Source organism: Antedon bifida, chromosome 11 (genome assembly GCF_963402885.1).
Source record: "Antedon bifida chromosome 11, ecAntBifi1.1, whole genome shotgun sequence".
NCBI lineage: Eukaryota > Metazoa > Echinodermata > Crinoidea > Comatulida > Antedonidae > Antedon > Antedon bifida.
In genome coordinates this window covers 6,585,542-6,606,202 of record NC_136236.1, presented here as the reverse complement: position 1 = coordinate 6,606,202, position 20,661 = coordinate 6,585,542, and the positions used below count along the sequence as shown (strand labels likewise).

Below are 20,661 nucleotides of genomic sequence, written 5' to 3'. Positions count from 1 at the left end.
GTATCCGGAGGCCTTTAAATAATATAAACATCTATTATACTTAACTCTATACAATATAACATTCAATAAAAAAAATACTATACAATATATTTTTTAAATTTAAATTTAAAGGAATTGAAAGATTCGTTTAAAACAGATGGTAATACAAAAAATAACTACAAGAACGACGGAAACATCACAATGTTAATTTCGGTACATGTAAGTCGCCTCTTGAAGCAGCTTTTGTCCTCTGGAACAAAATCGCTTTTGTTTTTGTGCATAGGTATTATATTTGATTTGCTCATGCATTTATTTATGAATCAGCAAATAATTTTATCCCAATAATTAATGTTTAATAGAATAATAATTAGTGTGTAAATGTATATTATTATTCTTATTGTTTATTTAGGTGCTATATTCAAGTAAACGTTTTTTTTTAATATTTTAATAATACAGGTGATGTTATGTTTGTTGTTAACTGGTATCCTCCTGGAATATATATGACCAACATTAGTTCCAGTGACAACGCAACTTTAATTTTTGAAGCAGTTATTCAGAATGTCGGAATAACTCAACCCTACGCTGTCGATTGTGATACCAGGACATTAACACTGTATTGGTCTGATTTCAGCAAGGACACCATTGAACGGTTTTCACTTGTCACTAACCAACATGAAGTGTTTTTGTCTTTGGAATCAACTGCTAGTAATATTCTATTTATTTTTATATGTTTTATTAGGAAAAATAAGCATCATGCATTTTTAGAGCATTTGTTTGAATTTCATTAACTTTTAATTCAAAATGTATGCAAAAGAAATGTATTTTTGCTATGTTAATTTACTTTTTAAGAATATATGCCTAATTATTTGGTAGAAAGTGTATCATCATCATCATCATCATAGTCCAAATAGACCAACTCTTCAGAGTTATTTCAAGGTTGAACCAAACGTTGTTGAACTAAACGCTGTTGAATAGGCCTAATAATCATAATTAAATGTTTGAGGATACTAAAGTAACATAATGTCGTTAGGACATTTACGTTTAACCTCTTTTTGCATAGGATGTTATAGTATAAGCACCATTTATCAATTCTGATTTTTCAGAAATTGTAGATAACGGGATCGGATTTAGGATTTCTGAATCGAAAGATTTCAGTAAGCGTTGATAACAGATGTATAGGTTAGGAAAGATAGCGCCTAGTCCAAATGCGTACAGTAGCAGAAGTTAAACCATTTTACAGCATATTTATAATTTGTATAGGCAAATCTTTTATTTCCCGCTTTCGCAAAAAAAATCTTTCTTTTGTCGTTTCCTCTACATACAAGAACTAAAAAACCTGGGATAATAAAGGGTATAATATAATCAATAAATACTAGAAATCAAAACACCGAACATAATTAATAATAAAACCTACAGAAATACACGTACAAGATTATTATGAATATCATAAACATAAACAATAAAAGTAACTATTAAAAACAACATGGAATACAATCAATATATCATGCTCTGTAAAAATAAAGACATTATCTAATTATTTTTAAATAAATTGCCACGAAATATAATTACTACTTTACTGCAATAGGATCAATGTTCTTGTAAAACCCAAGCTATCTATTGCAATGTCACTCACTAATATCTAAGGAATCCCACAAAAGCTTGTTTGTACCTAAACCTCAAAAGAGATTCTTGAAATTTATAATCTAAAATAGTGCCGGTCTTGACGATGAAATTAAATCTTTTTTAGACCTCCGAACTTATAGGCCTATAATGTTTCCACTTTTTTTTCGAAAAGAAATTAACGTACGGTTCAATTATTATACTGCCTTGCTTTTTTAAGATACGCCTTAAATTATATATATAATAATTCTTTTCTTTATACGTGAGCAAGCATTACGAAAAAATATAATTAGTTGAATTTCTAAAAAATAGCGACGTGAAAAACGTTAACCAAAGGGTATCGGAACATAGAAGATCATTACATTGCTGCAGAATAATTAAGAAAACAAAATGATAAATTTAAAGTTATGTTTTTAATTTAGTCAAACAATAAGATTTGTTCACAATATGCTATTTCTCAGCTGATAATAGGTAGGGCTAATTCTCTCAGTGGCCCAAGGCAATTGTTTTTTAATGCGAGCGGCGTGTGTTGCATGCGCGATACATGCGTTGCGTTTAAATCAAAGTATGTTAAAACACCTACCGAACGCACAAATTATATAATGTTACCATCATTAAAATGTCCAACTTTTCATTTAAAATAAATATCGTACGGTTCAATTGTTATACTGCCTTGCTTTTTTAAGATACGCCTTAAACTATATATATAGGCCTAACATACTTTTTTTCTGTCTACGTGAGCAAGCATTACGAAACAATATAGTTAATTGTGTAGAAAACCTTATTTCTGAAACATAGGGACGTAAAAAACGTTAACCAAATGGTATCGAAACATGAAAGATCATTCAATAATTAAGGAAACAAAATGGTAAATTTAATTATTTTAATTTAAAAAAATAAATTGTTTTATGTTTATAAGTAAGTCAAACAATAATATTTGTTCATCGCAATATGCTATTTATCAGCTAATAATAATTATGCTAGTTAAAATGCCCAGCTAGATAGGGATAATTCTCTTGTCGGCCCAAGGCAATTATTTTGATGCGAGCGGCGTATGTTGCGTGCGCGACACATGCGTTGCGTTCAAATCAAATTTACAAACAAGTACGTTAAAACGCAACTGTTCGCTGAATTATGAACTACACTGTTATGTAAATGAGTAGTTTGACGTCATCCGTTAAAGTAAACGTTTTCGTCCTCGTGCTAAAGTTTAGTATAATATAATACATAACCCTAGTAGAGTGTTGAGCATCAATTGAAATGTGTTAACACAGTTATAGTCTTTAGCGTAATTTATAAAGTAAATTAGATGGTTGAGATTGCCGTAATTGTTTAATTGTCATCATTATTTAAGGTGTGTATGGTTTAGCCGTTGATGGAGCTGGAAAAAAACTTTATTGGACAGATGCTGGCGAAGACCGAATTGAAGTAATCAATCTGGATGGAACAAACAGAACAATTCTGTTTGACACAGGATTACCCTATCCATTTGCAATTGAGATAGATGCAGCTAACGGGTATGTCACTCTCTCTCGTACATCTATCTATTTTGTTTTACTCATCCAAAGGAGATGAACTGTGTGATCACATCGCGGTTGAACTGTATATTATTATTAATGCATCTAAACCATACATTTAAATTCGTTAAAATTTAATAATAAGAATGTTTAAAAAAGAATTATTGCCTTTACGTTTAAAACATTCAATGGATTGAATTTCATTCATAATATCTCAGCTTTAGTAGTTTCTATATAATCTGTCCAGTATAGGCCAATTCTATAAATACATTGCCACATGTTTCACGTGGCGTCTGTACTATGCTATGGTTAAAGTTAGGGTAGGCTTATACAGGTGTCACATGACACTGTATTACAGATTATATACGATTTTACAGGAAATCAACATTAAAAATCGTTAAAATCTTCAATTTTCTTTTTAAGTTGAACCGAGTTCAACTTCAACGTTACGATCAGTAAAACTGACTGACCAATCAAATAGGCCTAGTTCATAAATTACGTCATCATAGTTTGAGAAAAAATACGTACGCGCTGACAATTCTTGATTTTTTACAAAGCGACGATGTTTTTTGTACTCTTTTAAAGTCTGATATTTCAAAATAACAAGTGTAAAACTAAATTTTAATTAATTTGTAATATAATTAAAATAATTGAATTTAATGTTTGTCTTAGTGTAAAGCCGAGATTAATATATCAGCGAAATCATGTCTTATGCGCCGGCTGGGTTGAAGCATCAAAACCCGTAACATTTTCAATTTTCACACGGGCCTGGCTGGCTGCGCGTGAACGGCCTTGGCTTTGCAAAACTTCACCTCCATGTGTACAGCAACATCGAAAAAACCAAGAAACCATTAACTATCGCGTAAAAATTTGCGGTCCGGCTCGATCATCGTTATCGTTAATTTATTTTCAACTTGAACGATTTGAAAATTTAATGCAAGTCCTAGTCGTAACGCTTCGTCGACAAGAAAACAGGCTTTAGGCTATTGGCGCAAAAAAGGCCTATATTAAATATGGTCTATAAAACCCACTATATTCAGATAATTATATGACAAGAATCGACTGGCCAAAACGCCTCATATGCTATCTCCGGGCGTCTAGAAAAATTTTTTCCGGGGGCCCCCTCTTTATCAAAATCCTACATCCGCTCCTGCCACTTGTAACATAATTTAAATTAGTAAAAGACTGGCCGCATTAAAGTAATACATCTGGATGGAACGTACAGAACAATTCTTATTAGTTATGTTTGATATATCTAACGTGTAATGTCACAGTAAACCTCTTTTCACGTTGGAGGAATATCAACTATGAACTTCACATTCCATTCTTATTCTTACTTTTTGATTTGTAAGCAAAAACGTAATAATATTACATTAATACCACTCAATAAAGGAAGTAATAAAGATTTATTAACATTTCTTTTCACATATTCGTAAATCACTTATCTGCTTCAGTAATTTTGTAAGTTTCAATATATTTTTTTTATCTATGACAGGGCTGTGAACTACTTGTAACAGAACGTTAATGTAGTAACATATATTATACTTATACTTAGATACCTGTACTGGACTGATATAAGCAACAGAAGGATAGAGCGAGCGAAGTTAAATGACTTGAGTACAAGGACCGTGTTAGTAACAAGCGTAATAGACGCAAGAGGACTTGTTTTAGCAGTTCCCGGTAAGTTACTGTATGATCATGAATGCATGTAAGTTATATAATAGTACTACCGCATGTAATATATGTAGACTATTACTAACTATAGCTAATGCTGATTGTTGATGCCTGTACATAAAGTCGCTTACTATAGACGACATTTCGGGCCACGTTGCTTATTTATACCTGCAACATGAGTCACTGTGTAGACTATAGTCAGACCTAGAAAATAAATGTGTACCAACTTTTGAGCCTGCAGAGCTTAATGAAAAACAAAAATTATGCTTTAAGTATCGTGGCTGATATTTATGCTATACATACAAGATACAAGATAACTTTATTGTCAAACATTTATAATTTGAAATTCTTCCTCAAGGCAAAAACAGCATAAACAGCATCTTAGAATAAGTTTTAAAAGTTATATAAAAATATACATTATGTAGTGTAAAAAATTCATATAAAACTACTGATATATAAAAAAATAGTATAAAATACAGATATAAAAAGGTACAACAGCAAAATTAAAGGAAATATTGTCATCCACGTACCTATAATAATTAGGCATGGCGGTGGTTGATAAGTGCTATGGATGTTACACAATATATTCTTTATAAGTGAAACTATTGGTACCAACTAATCCCTTCTAAGTACATTTTATTTTTTTGAGATGAAGTTTCTTTTTTAGTCGCGTGCAACGCGATTCTACAGTTCACTATGTCGGTCGGTCGGTCGGTAAACACTAACTTGTATATGGCTTTGTCTTGATATCACCTTCATCTAGCTAAGTCAATTTTTCAAAGTATATTCCATATGGCCAGGAAAGGATGTGGTTATGTTTTCACGGTGCGTAATCAAAAATTACGCGGTCTACACACGATTTAACGAAATCACGTTTGTAATCATATCTTCACCAGCATGAATCACAATTAAATAAAATGTGGTACTTATAAATTTCAGGGCATTAATCATCATATGGCAATACAATTACGTGCGTAGCGCATGTAACGCATGCGTACGCGCGCTTAAAATTTTCAAAATTTATTTTCGATGAAATAAGAGTACGTTTCATACAATTTTAAGCGTTTAAAAAATTGCCATGAGTGCGCAGATTTTTGCACGCGCACTGCGCGGTAAATGTTAATATGCACTTTTACAACCATAATAATATCATCATTTTGATTCACTTTTCAACTCGAAATTACGTTATACAAGTGACAGGCTACGCACGTACGTGTAAGTTAACAAAATGGTAAAAATATGCTAAATTTTAAAATTAATCGTCAATGCTCGGGAACACCTATTTTGCATTTCATTTTCTTAGTGTATCATATGTATGATTTATTATGAAATTAAGAGAACAAAAGTTGATTAAGTCATCACTAATTGCATATTAAATTTAAAAAAAATAATTTCGACAATCAAACAAATTATGACATTTTTTTTTTTTTTTTTATTGACATGACATATTACATTTAATAGTATATAGTTTGACATTGCATCATTTTTTTATATTTTTAAAGATTTCATCATAGTAAAAAGTTATAATTCATTGCGGTATATAATAATCTATCTGCACCAAAGTGGTTAGGCCCTACTGCATAGTAAATACACGGAGGTTTTAGTCCGTTGTGTATGGCTCGGTGGTACCGAGATCGAGTCTCAACTTGTTAAAACTTAATAGGCGTATTCAAGTACAGTATTCAATCGTATACGTCTCTCTCTCTCTCTCATTTTCGTTTTTCATTATTCTCAAGATGGAAAGATGTATTGGTATGATTACAGCAGTAGGTTAATTGAGGAAGCTAACCTTAACGGAACTAACAGAAGAACGATTACAACTGTGCTGAATCGCCCAAGGGGGATAGATATTTATGGAAGCTATCTGTACTGGACATCGGGTGGTATATATCGAGTGCATAGAACAACTGGAGTATCATCAAAGGAAAGTAGCGATAGTCGACTTAATAACGCATACGGATTATATATTTTAACAAGTAAATATTCTATTTTAATATTCAAATGAAATTGCTAACTCAAATTGTAGTTAAAGATGCAAATGGCACACATTGCATTAGCGTTGCTTTTATATTTCTATTTCAGTATAGGCCTAGTATAATAGTAAAGTATATTTGTGGTCAACAAGCTCCTTTTTAATTTACCTTTTTTAAGTACCTACATTCATAATTAAGTCAAATGTGCTAGTAAAAACACTCTTTGGAACAAAACAAGGTAAGACGAAATTGGACGCGATGTTCAGTTCCCGAAATAATTTTAAGTCGATGAAATATTTTCGTGTTGTGATTCATAAGCATAAGTTGGGATCCCATGTGAAAGATAGCCGAAGTACTTCTTAAATATAACTAAACCTAACCCTCTAAATAATCTCTCTCTCACGATAAAGTAAAAGAAGTAGCTCATGGGAGTCGAACCCCATACATCGACATGTAAAGTCCATAGTCTTATCCACTCGACTACACAGACGGCTCGACAGAAATCGTTTGCATTAACGAATTGTAGTTAGCTCAATTCTTACGTCACACCTTATAATAATAATAATATTTATTTCCACAAATAATAAAGCAAAATACAAAGTAGCATAATAAGTATACAACTGATAATGAACATAAATAATATAATGCAAGAAAAGAAGTTGGTAAGTGGAAAAGGACACCACAGCCTTATGGATATGACTAATGAATATTCATGTTTATTTTGAGACGTTTCACGAGGGGTCCCCAACGAAAAGAAATATCGCGTAAAGGATTGGAGAGTAACATATTAAACTTTGACCTGATAGAAATAAGATATGTTTACCTTATCATAATATTATGGGGCGAAAGTTGTTTAATTTTTGGCGAACAAGGGTTCCATCAAGTACATTTTGATAAAAGACGCATTCCCTATATATATGGTTTATTTTAAAATCACAGACTAAATAGGCCTTACCTATATTGCGCGATCATTTTTGTTGTCTTTAAACGGGTAGAAATCTGAAAAAGAAGTCGGTTATAATAATTTAAGCAGCTAGCTTTAAATACCGGAATGCATTGCGCGCAGATTCGCGTTTCAATAATAAACCCAAAATAGAGGCGATTGTGAATAAATTTACCGGATCTTCCCCGTTTCTGCCAACAAATAAAAGAAAACGCGAGGATGTATTTTTCTAATGGGAATCAAGCTTTAAATTGATAATGAATAATTGTTTAAAACAATATGATTTAGATTCAAACAACTGTATTTACACATTATTGCCAACAAACTATTAGGTTGGACACAACGAAATAATTATGCAAACAAAATTAATCAATATCATCTTTTAGATTAGGTATTTAACTATCAAAAAAAGCTATAAAATGTAATTGATTACAAATAATTGAAATAATCTAATAGCAGACCATCGTATAGATAAATTTATAATACACCTGCAATTTTATTGGTCAATTATGCCTCGTTATATACAGTGTAGTCAATTTTTCAACGAATAAAGATAAATTATTTGCATAATTCTTATTATTATCTAATTGTATATTAATACCGGCAACGTATACTTTCAGTTCCCATTATGGATGCGAGCGCAACCGTAGAAGATTCGACCTATTACGGAATTGGAGATGAAGTGATGACGGACCTCTTGGTGAACACTACTGGATTGACATTAGGAACAGGCTTTAAAGTCACCCTTACAGCTGAGAATATGGAGGTAATTAACTAAAAAGATACACACATAGTATACACAGTGTTTCTGACCATGCCAATAATTTATATTTCATCAAATGTCTAGGCATAGGCCTATATATATATATATTTGGTTATTCTTAATTTAAGTCGGCGGCTATAGGGTGTTTATTTGGCCGTAATGGTTTCCATTTCGTTGTTTTTTGGTGGTACTGTATTCATGCAATACTTGCATACAGCATCGGAAATAACGATTATTAGTGTTCCAAAACTTGCACATTATTTTGTTGACCTGTGCGTCGATGATTCTCAGTTGAGAATGCATATGAATGGTATAATGAGTTATGGAATAAGTAGAATGGGAAAAACTCCGTAGTCGCATATAATGGGTGAAATTTGCATACGTCACAATGTGTGCGGGTAGTGTGACGTTAGCCGCGCGTGAGCCGGATTTTCTGTGCATTTTGTATGGATTGAATTTTACACGTTAACTATAGCTTTGAGATTTAATTGTTGAAAATACATTTCTATATCATATTTCATCAGTGACACTGGTAGGTTATGAGTTATCATAAACATAAACTATTAACAAGAGAAAAAAATGTTAATTAAAGCAACAACGCCTCCTCTGCCTTCAGTTCACATTCACGTGCTTTATGACTAAAATGGCTGGAAAAACTATTAAATAAATCTTGGAATCTATAGGACGTAAAGCACGTGCGGTGTAGTAGTACGATTGGTGTGTACTGCATGACGATTGGTGTGTACTGCATGATAAATGTGAACTGAAGGCAGAGGAGGCGTTCCATATAAGCCTACTGAGAACAACGGATCACATGTCTGTACTCTGTACTACCGACGGACGTAAAATGAATTTGGCCTAATGAAACAAGCTACGAATTCATGTGTCGTGTGTCGACATGGTACGGTGGCCTATAAGTGTCACGGCAACTTTCAAAAAATATCACGGCAATTTTTTCAAAAAAAGCCACGGCAATTTGAAAAAAGCCACGGCAATTTGAAAAAAGCCACGGCAATTTGAAAAAAGCCACGGCAATTTGAAAAAAGCCACGGCAAATTAAAAATAAAACATCACGGCAAATTAAAAATAAAACATCGCGGCAATTTAACAAAAATACCACGGCAACTTAAAAATGAAACACCACGGCAAATTAGTATTGAAACACCACGGCAAATTAATAATGGAACACCACGGCAAATTACAGAATGCCACGGCGGAAGTGAGTTACCACGGCGGAAGTGAAACCTTTGGAATCTTCGATTTTTTCTGAGGTAAGTAATTATTTGTGCATTGATGTAAATATTATATTTATTTATTTAACTGCAGCAGTTTACGTGTTTATTGCACTCTTCTTGAACTTTCTAGCGGGCTAGACCATAGGCCTTATTACAAGGTAGGCCTAGGCCCTATAACATTCTACAATGTTTTAATATATTTACAGTAATCTGTTTTTTATATAACAAGTTTTTTTTACAGTAGACCTAGCTACTACTGTAGGCCTAAGGCTTAGGCCTTAGGCTAGTAGTGGGCATAGCTAGGCCTAGTGCAATAAACACGTAAATGCTGCAGTTAAATAAATTAATATAATAATATTTACTTCAATGCACAAATAATTACTTACCTCAGAAAAAATCGAAGATTCTAAAGGTTTCACTTCCGCCGTGGTAACTCACTTCCGCCGTGGCATTCTGTAATTTGCCGTGGTGTTTCATTACTAATTTGCCGTGGTGTTTCAATACTAATTTGCCGTGGTGTTTTATTTTTAAGTTGCCGTGGTATTTTTGTTAAATTGCCGCGATGTTTTATTTTTAATTTGCCGTGATGTTTTATTTTTAATTTGCCGTGGCTTTTTTCAAATTGCCGTGGCTTTTTTCAAATTGCCGTGGCTTTTTTTGAAAGTTGCCGTGATATTTTTTGAAAGTTGCCGTGACACTTATAGGCCACCGTAACATGGATACATAGGCCTATACGTATACGTTAGTTTATCCAAGAAATAACACACGCGGAACATAATGTATATAGTACTAAATACCGGTTGGGTGTAATTATTACCCGATTCTTAGTGCTGTATCTTCGAGATATAGTTTCCAAGTATCAGAGGAATATTTGATTATGATATGACCAGGAGAAACATGTGAAACACATGTGATGTTGTATTACCAACTATTCCTATGATACTGTGAAAATATATATACAGTCATCATCTTTAATCGGCTGGTAATTATAGTAAACATCTTTTTCAGTTCGACCTGTCTGCAGATCCTTTTATATGGACTTTAACAGGAAACGGAGACACCGACTCAACCATGACGGTATGGTTCTTTTTTATATTTTCCTAATATACGGTATTGGTTAATTTTGAGTAATGCTGTGATCATAACAAAAATAAGTGTGACGTGTGATTTTAGCAGTGAAATAATTAAATATAACTTAATGTAATGGTATGTCAAACAATATTTTCTCTTGGGCGTGCGGAAAAAATGAAGCAGAACATCCGACTTTAATCTCAGAGATTCTATTTACATTACCGCTTAAGATATTTACCTATTGCTGTGTTTCTTCTTGATTTGACCGATCTATTGTGTTTTGTTTTTAAGTAAGATTTTCTATCAGACGTTGCTACGGATTTATTGTATTTTTCAGAGCGACTTCACGGTCATCCGAGTCTCCGCATCAGACATTACTTTGTCTTTTAGTAATAATGATTACTTTTCATCTGACATTGAATTTGAAGGGACCATCAATTCTACTGTTAATGGTATTACTGAAATCGTTTTTTTTTACTTAAATAAACCACAATAAATGTTGACACTCTACTCAAAACTCAAACAGATTGGTGTCGCCACCATTTAAGTGCAGATATAACCGTATCACTAGCAGTAACCATGTTCTTTTTCTGCCTTAATATGTGGCTATATACTAATTCGCATGGGATGAGTAAGTATAATAAAAGCGCATGGATGAAAGTTACTCTGAAAAATTATTAAAAAAAGAAAAACAAACTGTCAAGAATAAATTTCGGAACTATTTACGGCCATTGATTTTGTTATACACGAATTGTATTCCTTCCTGTTCTTTTTTGCCCATTAGTGTGCCAAATGCGAACACGTATCATTCAGCGGTTTCGGATGAGATACGTAAACTTACGCGACCAGTTTAGTAGCATTAATATAGATTGTTGCTAACGCCACGAAATAATCGATCAGTTTTATTTAAACTTGCCCTTATTGCATTAATTTTCTAATTTTTTTTTTAAACTACTTATTTTTGAAAAGTTTTTTCAACGTATTTTTTTTCGAAATCATTTATAGCCAATGTGAAACCTGGAACTATTTTACGTGTAACCATTAATGCTGAGATCAATGACGCCGGTTTAGTCACGGCAGAGGGAACTACCGACGCAGTTTTCAGTAAACTACCGCATTTCGTGATGAACATCACTGAGCAGTCTGCAGATGGTAAAGTTTATGTTAACGTTGGTCAAAAGGTGCATATGAACCTTATTGTTGAGTTTCCAAAAGGTACCGCTGATCCTACAATTGAAGTCACACTACCATACAACTTTACGACTAACAAGACAAGCGAGCAGTGGAGTATCAACAAAGTGTCGGTTTCGTATGTCAGTGACTCCTTATCCTGTACGTATTCGACAGAGTTCTGCTACTACGCTCCTCAGACGCAGTACATTGCTAGCGATGATGATTTCGGCATCCTTAAAGACTGGTCGGTGACACAGTTCGACGGATTTATTGAAGTGAAAGACCCAGATGCTACCAATAACATCTTAGTGTTAGAAGTTGAAGTTGTCCTAGACGATACAGACGCGGTGGTCAATGGATCTGAGCACTGGTTAGGACTTGGAATGCAGATTGGCGACGGAGCTCACATCTGGGTTGGAGAAGTACCAGTTTATACGCTGATTAATGAAGTCCCGAAGCCTAAGATGTCGTTCAAGATAACATACGAAACTAATTCCTTTTATAAAGGGTAAGTTTGGTATCGGATACAAGCAATGTAAGAGTAATAGTTCTTATTATTCTAGAATTGTATGAATGAAAAAGGATAAATTAGAATGGTTCAAGTTGACACTAGCGAACACTGTCAGAAATTGGCAAACAATTGCATTCGTCGTATTTGATCGTTTGCAATCATTGTTCATTTTTGACGATTTTTAAATGTAACCAATTTTATACATAAGCGTTTGACATTTGGGTTGCGGCATTTGGCATTTGACGTTTTGACAAAATCAGATAACGGTATGATGAATATATAATGAGGCAGATTAATACTTTAAGAGAAAAGCCTATTTACAAATTACCTAATCTAAATTGCATTTATAATTTATTTAAACTAAAGTTACTAAATGTTTTGGTAAATTTTGATAAATAATCAAACAAAATAACTGCAAAAGTGCCCTGTTTTCGAAGTATTTCTCGCAATTATTAATTACAAATAATTTGGAAAAGGCTTTATCTGCAATTTGACCCCCAAATAAAAAAGTAATAATTGAATATTATGTCAGATATTTTTCAATAATGTACTTTGAAATATATTCATTTGAAAATAAAATATTACATGAACTTTTGTAATGAAAAACAAAAACACGTTTTAGTCAATTACTCAAAAGTAGCTCTTTGTAGATAAGCCTTTTTCTCAAAGTACGGCAGAGATGTTCACATAATCACTCTTGACATCCTATAAAGTATTGGGATATAGTGATTGTGGTACCACTCTAATTTGATTTCGATAATAGTATTTGTTGGTTGTTATTTTCAGTGATGATGTAATAATACTGATTAGTATTTGGCACGATGACGATTCAACGGGAAAAGCAGTAGATGTAACTTTCACAATATTGAAGTCGAAAAATGTGCAATATATTAAACTTGAATCAGAATACACAGAGCTGTTGCAGTCACCAGCGGTAAACCCAAGCATGCCTGGACCATCTCCTGTTCGATTTAATGTAAGTTATTCTACAATCAACCATATTCAATAATGTTTGGAAGAGTACTTGTAAGTATGTTAGGTGTTTACCTACAGCGCTGATACATTTTGAAAGATTAGGAAACGGGTGGATGGCCAGTGTAGTACCTTCAGTAACAAGTTCAGAATACATTAATATACCTATTAATGAAGTGTAACGTATGTCTCCATCAGGATAAAAAATTCCATCTTGGCTGGGTGCGATTTTTTCAGTCTTTAGATTTGTTATTAAAGGTTTACAATTATTACAGCCTTTATTTCACTGGGTGGTGTGTTTAACTTTCTCTGTTTTAATGACTTATGACGTAAGTCGACAGGGGTTTTCTAAGTGAAATCAGACAAGCGTAGTACCATTTCTCATGTATTTCACAGCTTGGAACCATTCAGATTGCCGCAAAACCAACTTTCCGTGTACGCCTAGGAATCGACAAAAACAGAAAAACTGCTCCGGGCACTCGTCGCTTTGTTGGCGTGGCTGATTTGTTGTGGTTCTCGACTGTTAATAGCGCTAAAGTTCTTTCTTGCACAAAATCTTTTCAATTTATGTATTCGGACAGACCAGATGTTGGTGGTGGTGGTAAGTGTACGATAGTGTGTCAGTTTAATCTGAAAGAGTTATACATTGTCTGCATATATTCTAACCATGTTTAAATGAATATTAGGCGCATCTCACCAGGTTGTGAGGATTGCATGTGCCGTATTGTAACTGCTGTTTTTAAACATAAGGCACCTAAAAAATTGACAATGTTTCTTTCACAACATTAAGCCATTCTTATCAAATCTGAATTATGTTTATTATGATTGTGATATCGGTAAAGTATCAAAAATTTGTCCTGTAACATAGAGAACTTAGAAACATGAATCGGCTGATTATAATTACTCTATAACTCTTACACTGTACTTCTAGATTTATGTCGGTCTGGTTACACACCTTACAAAGAAACGTGTTACAAAGTGTTCAACGACACGCTAGAAACTTGGGATGCAGCAAAGGCGGCCTGTGAAGCAGACAATGCGCAATTAGTCATGATTGAAGATACGTGTGAACAGCAATTTCTTCGCGACCTCGTTCCAGCACTCTCACCATACAAATACTGGATTGGGCTGAAAGACGTTGGGGTGAGTATGGCTATCAGACCCCGTTTCACTCGTAATCGCCGTAATGAACTGGCCATGCTAAACTACACGAGAAAGGGGATGTAACTTTGACAGGGCAAGTCTATGATTAATCACATGACATGCCGTTTATTATACTCCTTATGACTTCAATTATAACAATGTATATGTTCTAGGGTACTGATACTTTCAAGTGGACAAACGGGTCATCGGCGTCTTTTACAAAATGGCTACCAAACAGACCCGGAACAAGTGTGACTGAAGACTGCGGAGCAGCGGCTTTTGTAGATGTCTACGATACAAGGGATGTCAGTACTGATCTTGGTGACTGGGACATAATGGACTGCACCGCTATCCTACCAGCTATATGCGAGTATCATATGTTAGATTTTGAACACGGTACGCTAATTCCATGGTTCTTACGTACTGCACAAGACCGTGTTTCTGCCGCCAAACATTACCCGATAAAACTTAACCGATAATTCACCGATAAAGTTCATGTAAATGGGGTTTAACTGATTCTGCTCTAGAAAAATGAATCGATAATTATCTCATTCAAATCGGATAATTATCGGATAAATGCAATAATGTTTGAAACTTTGACCTAAAGACAACATAATGACTACATACTATCATAAACTTGATCGCCACAATAAACCTCTAGAGTAGTTACAACTGCAATTTTGTAATAAAGTAGCACACAAATATTGTCTATTAGAAAAAGAGTTTCAGCAAAATAAGTAAGAATTTCCATTATTATATACTTTTTTCCTCAGATGAGGGAACACCAGAACCAGTATTTTATTCAGATGAGGGTACTCCAGAACCAGTACTAGGACCTGCAAAAGAAGCTGTGATGAGGTACAGCAAATGGACTAAATCTCAGACAGACGTCTGCCATTATGATGGGGGATCTAGCCAGTGTGATGCTTGCGTGGCTGGTGCTCATAAGTGTGAAAACGGGAAGCATACTGTGTGTGTCAGTGATCCTAGTAAATGCCCAGTTCCGGGTAAGTTTGAAATAAAGAGTCCTGACGGTATAGCTAATATATCACAAGAAGTTTCGTTGCTTATGAACTCAAATTACATTGTCAACACTGACGCGTAACCTATATAAAAAAGAGACACTCCTCATTCCTATTTTATCATCTTAACATGGTTTGGTTTCTATCCATGTGACTTTATCAATTTTTATCAACACGATATCAACAAGATATTTTCCACACAATGTAATTGATCGATGAATAAGGCCTCGTGGACCGCATTTGCTTTTAATTTATTGATGTGTTTTTATTATTATTCCGACAGATTATTATGACCAGGGTTTTGTCATAACTAAGAAGTTGGATGATCCGGATAAAGACGTCATTTTTGCTTGTAACCCTTCAGTTGGACGTCTATCAGACAAGATTGTTCCGTCCTGCTATGTACAAGATAATCCACCAGATGGACGCTGGAAAGGTAAAACAATGAGGATTGTTTTCGTAATGTCCCTCCAAGAATAGCACTGACCTGAGGCTGGCTGATATATCAAAACCTTCCATACTTAGAGCCTAACTACCACGGGTCATCATACACATCGATATAGACAGCAAGAGGAATCTCTAACTTGATAAATCAATAAGTAATAGGCCTAACACTGACACTTTCTCCCGGAGATTTTTGGATTTGCAGACAACTATCAGTGAATGGTTAGGCGTAGTGCCTACATTTCTTTTGTCAATACATCCTACCTTGAATGCTTAGCGTCCACACAGTAATGTTCGATTTATAAAAAAGGCACATAAACAGAACATTGCATATATTAATATTTTTCTTATGTCAAAATGAACAATATATCCCTATACTATTATCATTATAATATGTATAAAAATATAAATGTTCTTCAATAGCTCTACCAATGAACCTACACAATGTCATTGGATCTGACCAGCTCACAGGACTTATCTATGGCATTCACATGGACATGCGCAGTTACATGCGCAGTAAAGATCATGGTGCAACGTGGGTGTTTATCAGTAAAGACGCCTGGGACTCTTTGACAAAAAGTTTGCCGGACTTCAAGACGGCTGGAACTAGTGAAGGCAACTGGCTGTGTGAGTTTATATCATTATTTAGCTCCCACTAAGGTATCACTGTCATGTACGTCCAATGCGAGTAATTTGACGCCTCATCTGAACTGCCGCTTGTGATTGGTCAAACTTGAGCTACCTATCTTTGCTTTACTATATAGTGTGTTTTTTTAAGTGCCACAATCTTAAAGGCCCATTTACACTAAGGCGATAACGATGTAAAAGATAAATATGCATTTTTCATACCTAAAACAAAAGAATTTAAAAAAGTTTTAATCCTAAAACTATAGAATTATCATCTATGCTGCCTTTGATGACAATAATATTTCCACACGTCCAATAAAATGACGTCATGATTAGTAAGAGCAATAATATCGTGACAATACAACGATTTTATTGTTTTTATTGATCATGACGTCATTTGATTAGATTTAAAAAAATGTTTTTATCAAATACAGCATAAATGATTATCCTTTAGTTCTAGAACGAAAACCCTAATTTCTTTTGTTTTATTAAAGAAAAATGTATGTTTACCTATTTATCGTCGATCGTTATCACCCTAGTGTAAATGGGCCTTAAATGTTAAAAATGGGCTGACCATTGAATAGAACGAAATAACCAGTTCTACGTCATACGAAATCAATTAATCAACTGGCAAGAGTGTACTTTTGTGATAATGATGATTATGTTTTATGCCACTATGCTCATTTAACACATTTCTATCTTTTCAACAGATGATGACAGTGGCCTGAAGTATAATGGAGTTTTGAAAATGAAAAAAGACTGCTGCTAAATCATGACATTTCAGCAGCCCGATTCTAAGTCATTTTCAACTTTCGCAAATATTATGCAATTTTAGATTTCCGTCCTATTGTGGTTTTTAAATTCAATCGAAAATGTAACTTTGAAATTTACATACATTAATTCATACTTAATTGTTTAATTGTAATGTGTTTGCATTGCGTATCAGAAAGTATTGCTATAAATTATTCAAAATTCAATTTTTTTTTCACATGAGTAAATCATTTTAGATTTTTTTTTAAATATGTTGGATGTTTCGACCTAGTGTAGTACTATTAATGGCGATTCGGCCTAATAATAATAAAAACATGACGTTTCATACATATATTTGTTGTCACGCATGACGTTTCATACATATATAAAATCGTGTTACAAAATGCAGGGCCACTGGTGGCGCTGCGTAAAAATAATAAGAATTATATCAATTAAGAATATTTATATTTGTCGCTAGATTTTGTACATACTTAATATTTGTTATTATTGTAATAATTACAGTACAGCTATTGTTATTTATCTTACGTATAATGAAATTTAATAATTCCTATGGTTATATCCTAAAAATGTATTTATAATTGTAATTGCATAATTGTTTTTACTAAAATAATTATAATTTTCTTAATATTGTATATCATTCGAATGAAATATGGTTATCAGTAAACACTTTTATTCTAAAAACCAAGATAATCTACACGTTCCTACATAGTTAAAGTCACTTATTACGCATGCGCGTATCAAACTGTAATATGTATCTGCATTAGACTGTATCCTTGACGTACAAACACCATTGTTAGTTATCGTATACGTTGGTATATGCATGCAAATGGCTTAAATTATTTATTTCACGTTTTGTCTTATGATGTTCGGTAAGAATTTGCACAATCCAGCGTATGGTTGAATTGAGTGAATTTTAGCCCTACGTATAGTAGATATAAAGCATTCTTTGATCGAGTACAGGTCAAACTCGGTGCTTTCTGAGTGGGACGAAGGCTAAGCCTGTAATAGTGCAACTTGCCTGTTATTGAGAAACGTCAGCAACACTACATGGGCTTTGTGAATTATGCGGATTAAACACTACAGGCTTATTAAAGTGCACAGCCTATATTTTAGTAACGTCCCTACAGTAGTTCACATATTAGAAACATATTGAGGGCGGCCACGTGTTCCGTGACCTAACGTGCTACGGTCGGAATTTGAGTTCCCGGGAAAACATAAAAAGTTACCGTGTTTAAATAAGTATCTTATTATTGCTAATTGTAAATGGTGTAGTGAATTGAAGGAGATGATCATTGATTACGCACTGTATCTAGGTAACTTAAATTTTTTATTTCAACTGTATCTTAGTTACAATATAAATGTAATTTAACGCTTAAATAAAGTTGTCGAAAAAACAGTCATTGTATGCGTATTTTCCTATTGTGTACATACATAATACACATACATGCGCCAGGTTTCCAATACGACTCGACACAAAGAAATAAATAATTTGACCAATGACGACGCGTGGATTTGATACCATCTAATGACCACTGATCCGGACGTCGAAAATGTCATTTATCGAGTAACAAAACAATGTGGAGGCGCACAGTGGAGAAAGAAAGAGATCATGCTGGAGATGAAAAAAAAGTACTGAATGCACGGATGGCGGATCATTTTGCAACACGTGTTTTTTGCACTATACTATTTCCCCTCAATATGGCGTCTTAACTCTTAATGCACCTTTTGTAGGTAATATTTTTTATTTGTCGAGTAATAACCTGTTTAATAAAGCTGAATAGAACTAAAGATTCTGCGTAATCGCTATAATTTGTAATATTGTAATAATATACGAAGATAAAAAGCTACTGAATGCACGGATGGCGCATCATACGTTCAAGCGCCCTCATTTTGCAACACGTGTTTTTTTACACTAGCCTATATTACGTCTCAACTCAATGCACATTTTGTAGGTAATCTATTTTATTTGTCGAGTAATCAACTGTTTAATAAAGCTGAATAGGACTAAAGATTCTGCCTAAGCGCTATAATTTAATTATACCTCTAGGCTTAGAGTCTAGGCTAGGCCTAGAGTAGGGCTAGGCCTAGCCTCTAGGCTAGGCCTAGTAGTACTACTAGCCTAGTAGTACTGTAGGTAACCTACCACGCACACCAGACCGAGCAGTCAGAGAGGGCTAGGCCTAGTTAGCTAGGGCTAGGTCTAGAGCCCTACTACTAGTAGGCGCACCATGGAGGGCATAGGCCTAGGTAATATATAGTAGGCCTCTATCTATGGATGCTAGTCAAGTCGCCCCATCGCAAAGTCGCCCCTTACACAGTCGCCCCATCGCAAAGTCGCCCCAAAACAAAGTCGCCCATCGCAAAGTCGCCCCATCGCAAAGTCGCCCCAACGTAAAGTCGCCCCATCGCAAAGTCGCCCCAAAACGTTAAAATAGTTTACAAGTGCGTATTAACCCATTGACCCCCAAGTTTATTTTGCTCCCCGGGGACCCAAAAAGCATATGTCACATAATTAACCCTAACTTTTTTTCTAAACACAGACATTAAAAAAATTAAAAAAGAAAAATAATGGAAAGGACATTTTATTTCCAAATATGTTATCAAATTTGTGTTACAACTTATTTTTGCGGAGTATAGATTATGCAAATTTTAGAAATATTTTAGGAAAATTATTAAAAATTTGTAATTTATCTTTGACTACCAAATGCACAAAAAATATTAAATATTTCATAATAAAACTCATCTCTTCATCAGAACCTATTTCTTCTCTTCAAAATAAGACCAAACTTGACCATTATGAATGACCGGTTTCGAAATTATAAAGAAATTAGTAGACCGACTCATCCGAGGTTGACCATATGGGGCCTAGGCCTATCGGGAGCCGCCCCGAGAGCGTCGTCGGCGCTGTTTGTTCACCGAGAATGTTAAAAATAACATCCCGAAAGCGACTTGGAATTCGCGATTCTCACGCGCACCGGCATCCCTCGGGAGCTTAGTCCGCTATTTTAGATGTGTAGCTTGCAGAAAATTAGACGAAAATGCGTCGAAAAACAAGTTTGGTATCAAAATGTTTGTCAAAAGTTATGCTTCAATAAACTGACCTTTGCGCAGAGTTTGAACAAATATTTCATGCCCATAATGCATCTGACATGTCAGGGTTCATATTACATTCAAAGGTAAACAATATGGCGCGGCCCTCGTGAGGACATGGTCACGACTTTTC

The 20,661-nt window shown here is 34.3% G+C and overlaps 3 protein-coding genes across 6 annotated transcripts in view; all 3 read left to right on the top strand.

Annotated features, from left to right (window-relative positions):
* Positions 1–479: 479 nt before the first annotated feature.
* On the top strand, positions 480–14,829 carry LOC144856081 (uncharacterized). Its single transcript, XM_078714053.1, has 10 exons — positions 480–684; positions 2,954–3,116; positions 4,672–4,796; positions 8,327–8,472; positions 11,113–11,227; positions 11,781–12,456; positions 13,246–13,435; positions 13,828–14,032; positions 14,363–14,654; positions 14,748–14,829. The coding sequence occupies exons 1-10, from the start codon at positions 480–482 to the stop codon at positions 14,827–14,829; spliced, it is 2,199 nt and encodes a 732-aa protein (XP_078570179.1).
* LOC144856472 (uncharacterized) lies at positions 14,655–17,451 on the top strand. The gene is made up of 5 exons (XM_078714487.1): positions 14,655–14,970; positions 15,348–15,581; positions 15,880–16,032; positions 16,464–16,667; positions 17,378–17,451. The coding sequence occupies exons 1-5, from the start codon at positions 14,910–14,912 to the stop codon at positions 17,434–17,436; spliced, it is 711 nt and encodes a 236-aa protein (XP_078570613.1). The 5' UTR covers positions 14,655–14,909; the 3' UTR covers positions 17,437–17,451.
* A 623-nt stretch (positions 17,452–18,074) lies between these two features.
* LOC144856411 (uncharacterized) overlaps positions 18,075–20,661 on the top strand; it is a 58,916-nt gene continuing 56,329 nt past the window's right edge. The window contains exon 1 of one of the 4 annotated variants that reach the window (XM_078714415.1): positions 18,075–18,307. The gene's annotated coding sequence lies outside the window, so the exon portion shown is untranslated. Of the gene's footprint in view, positions 18,308–19,318; positions 19,391–20,661 lie in introns of those variants that run through there. The other 3 variants (XM_078714417.1, XM_078714413.1, XM_078714414.1) reach the window with 3 other exon arrangements.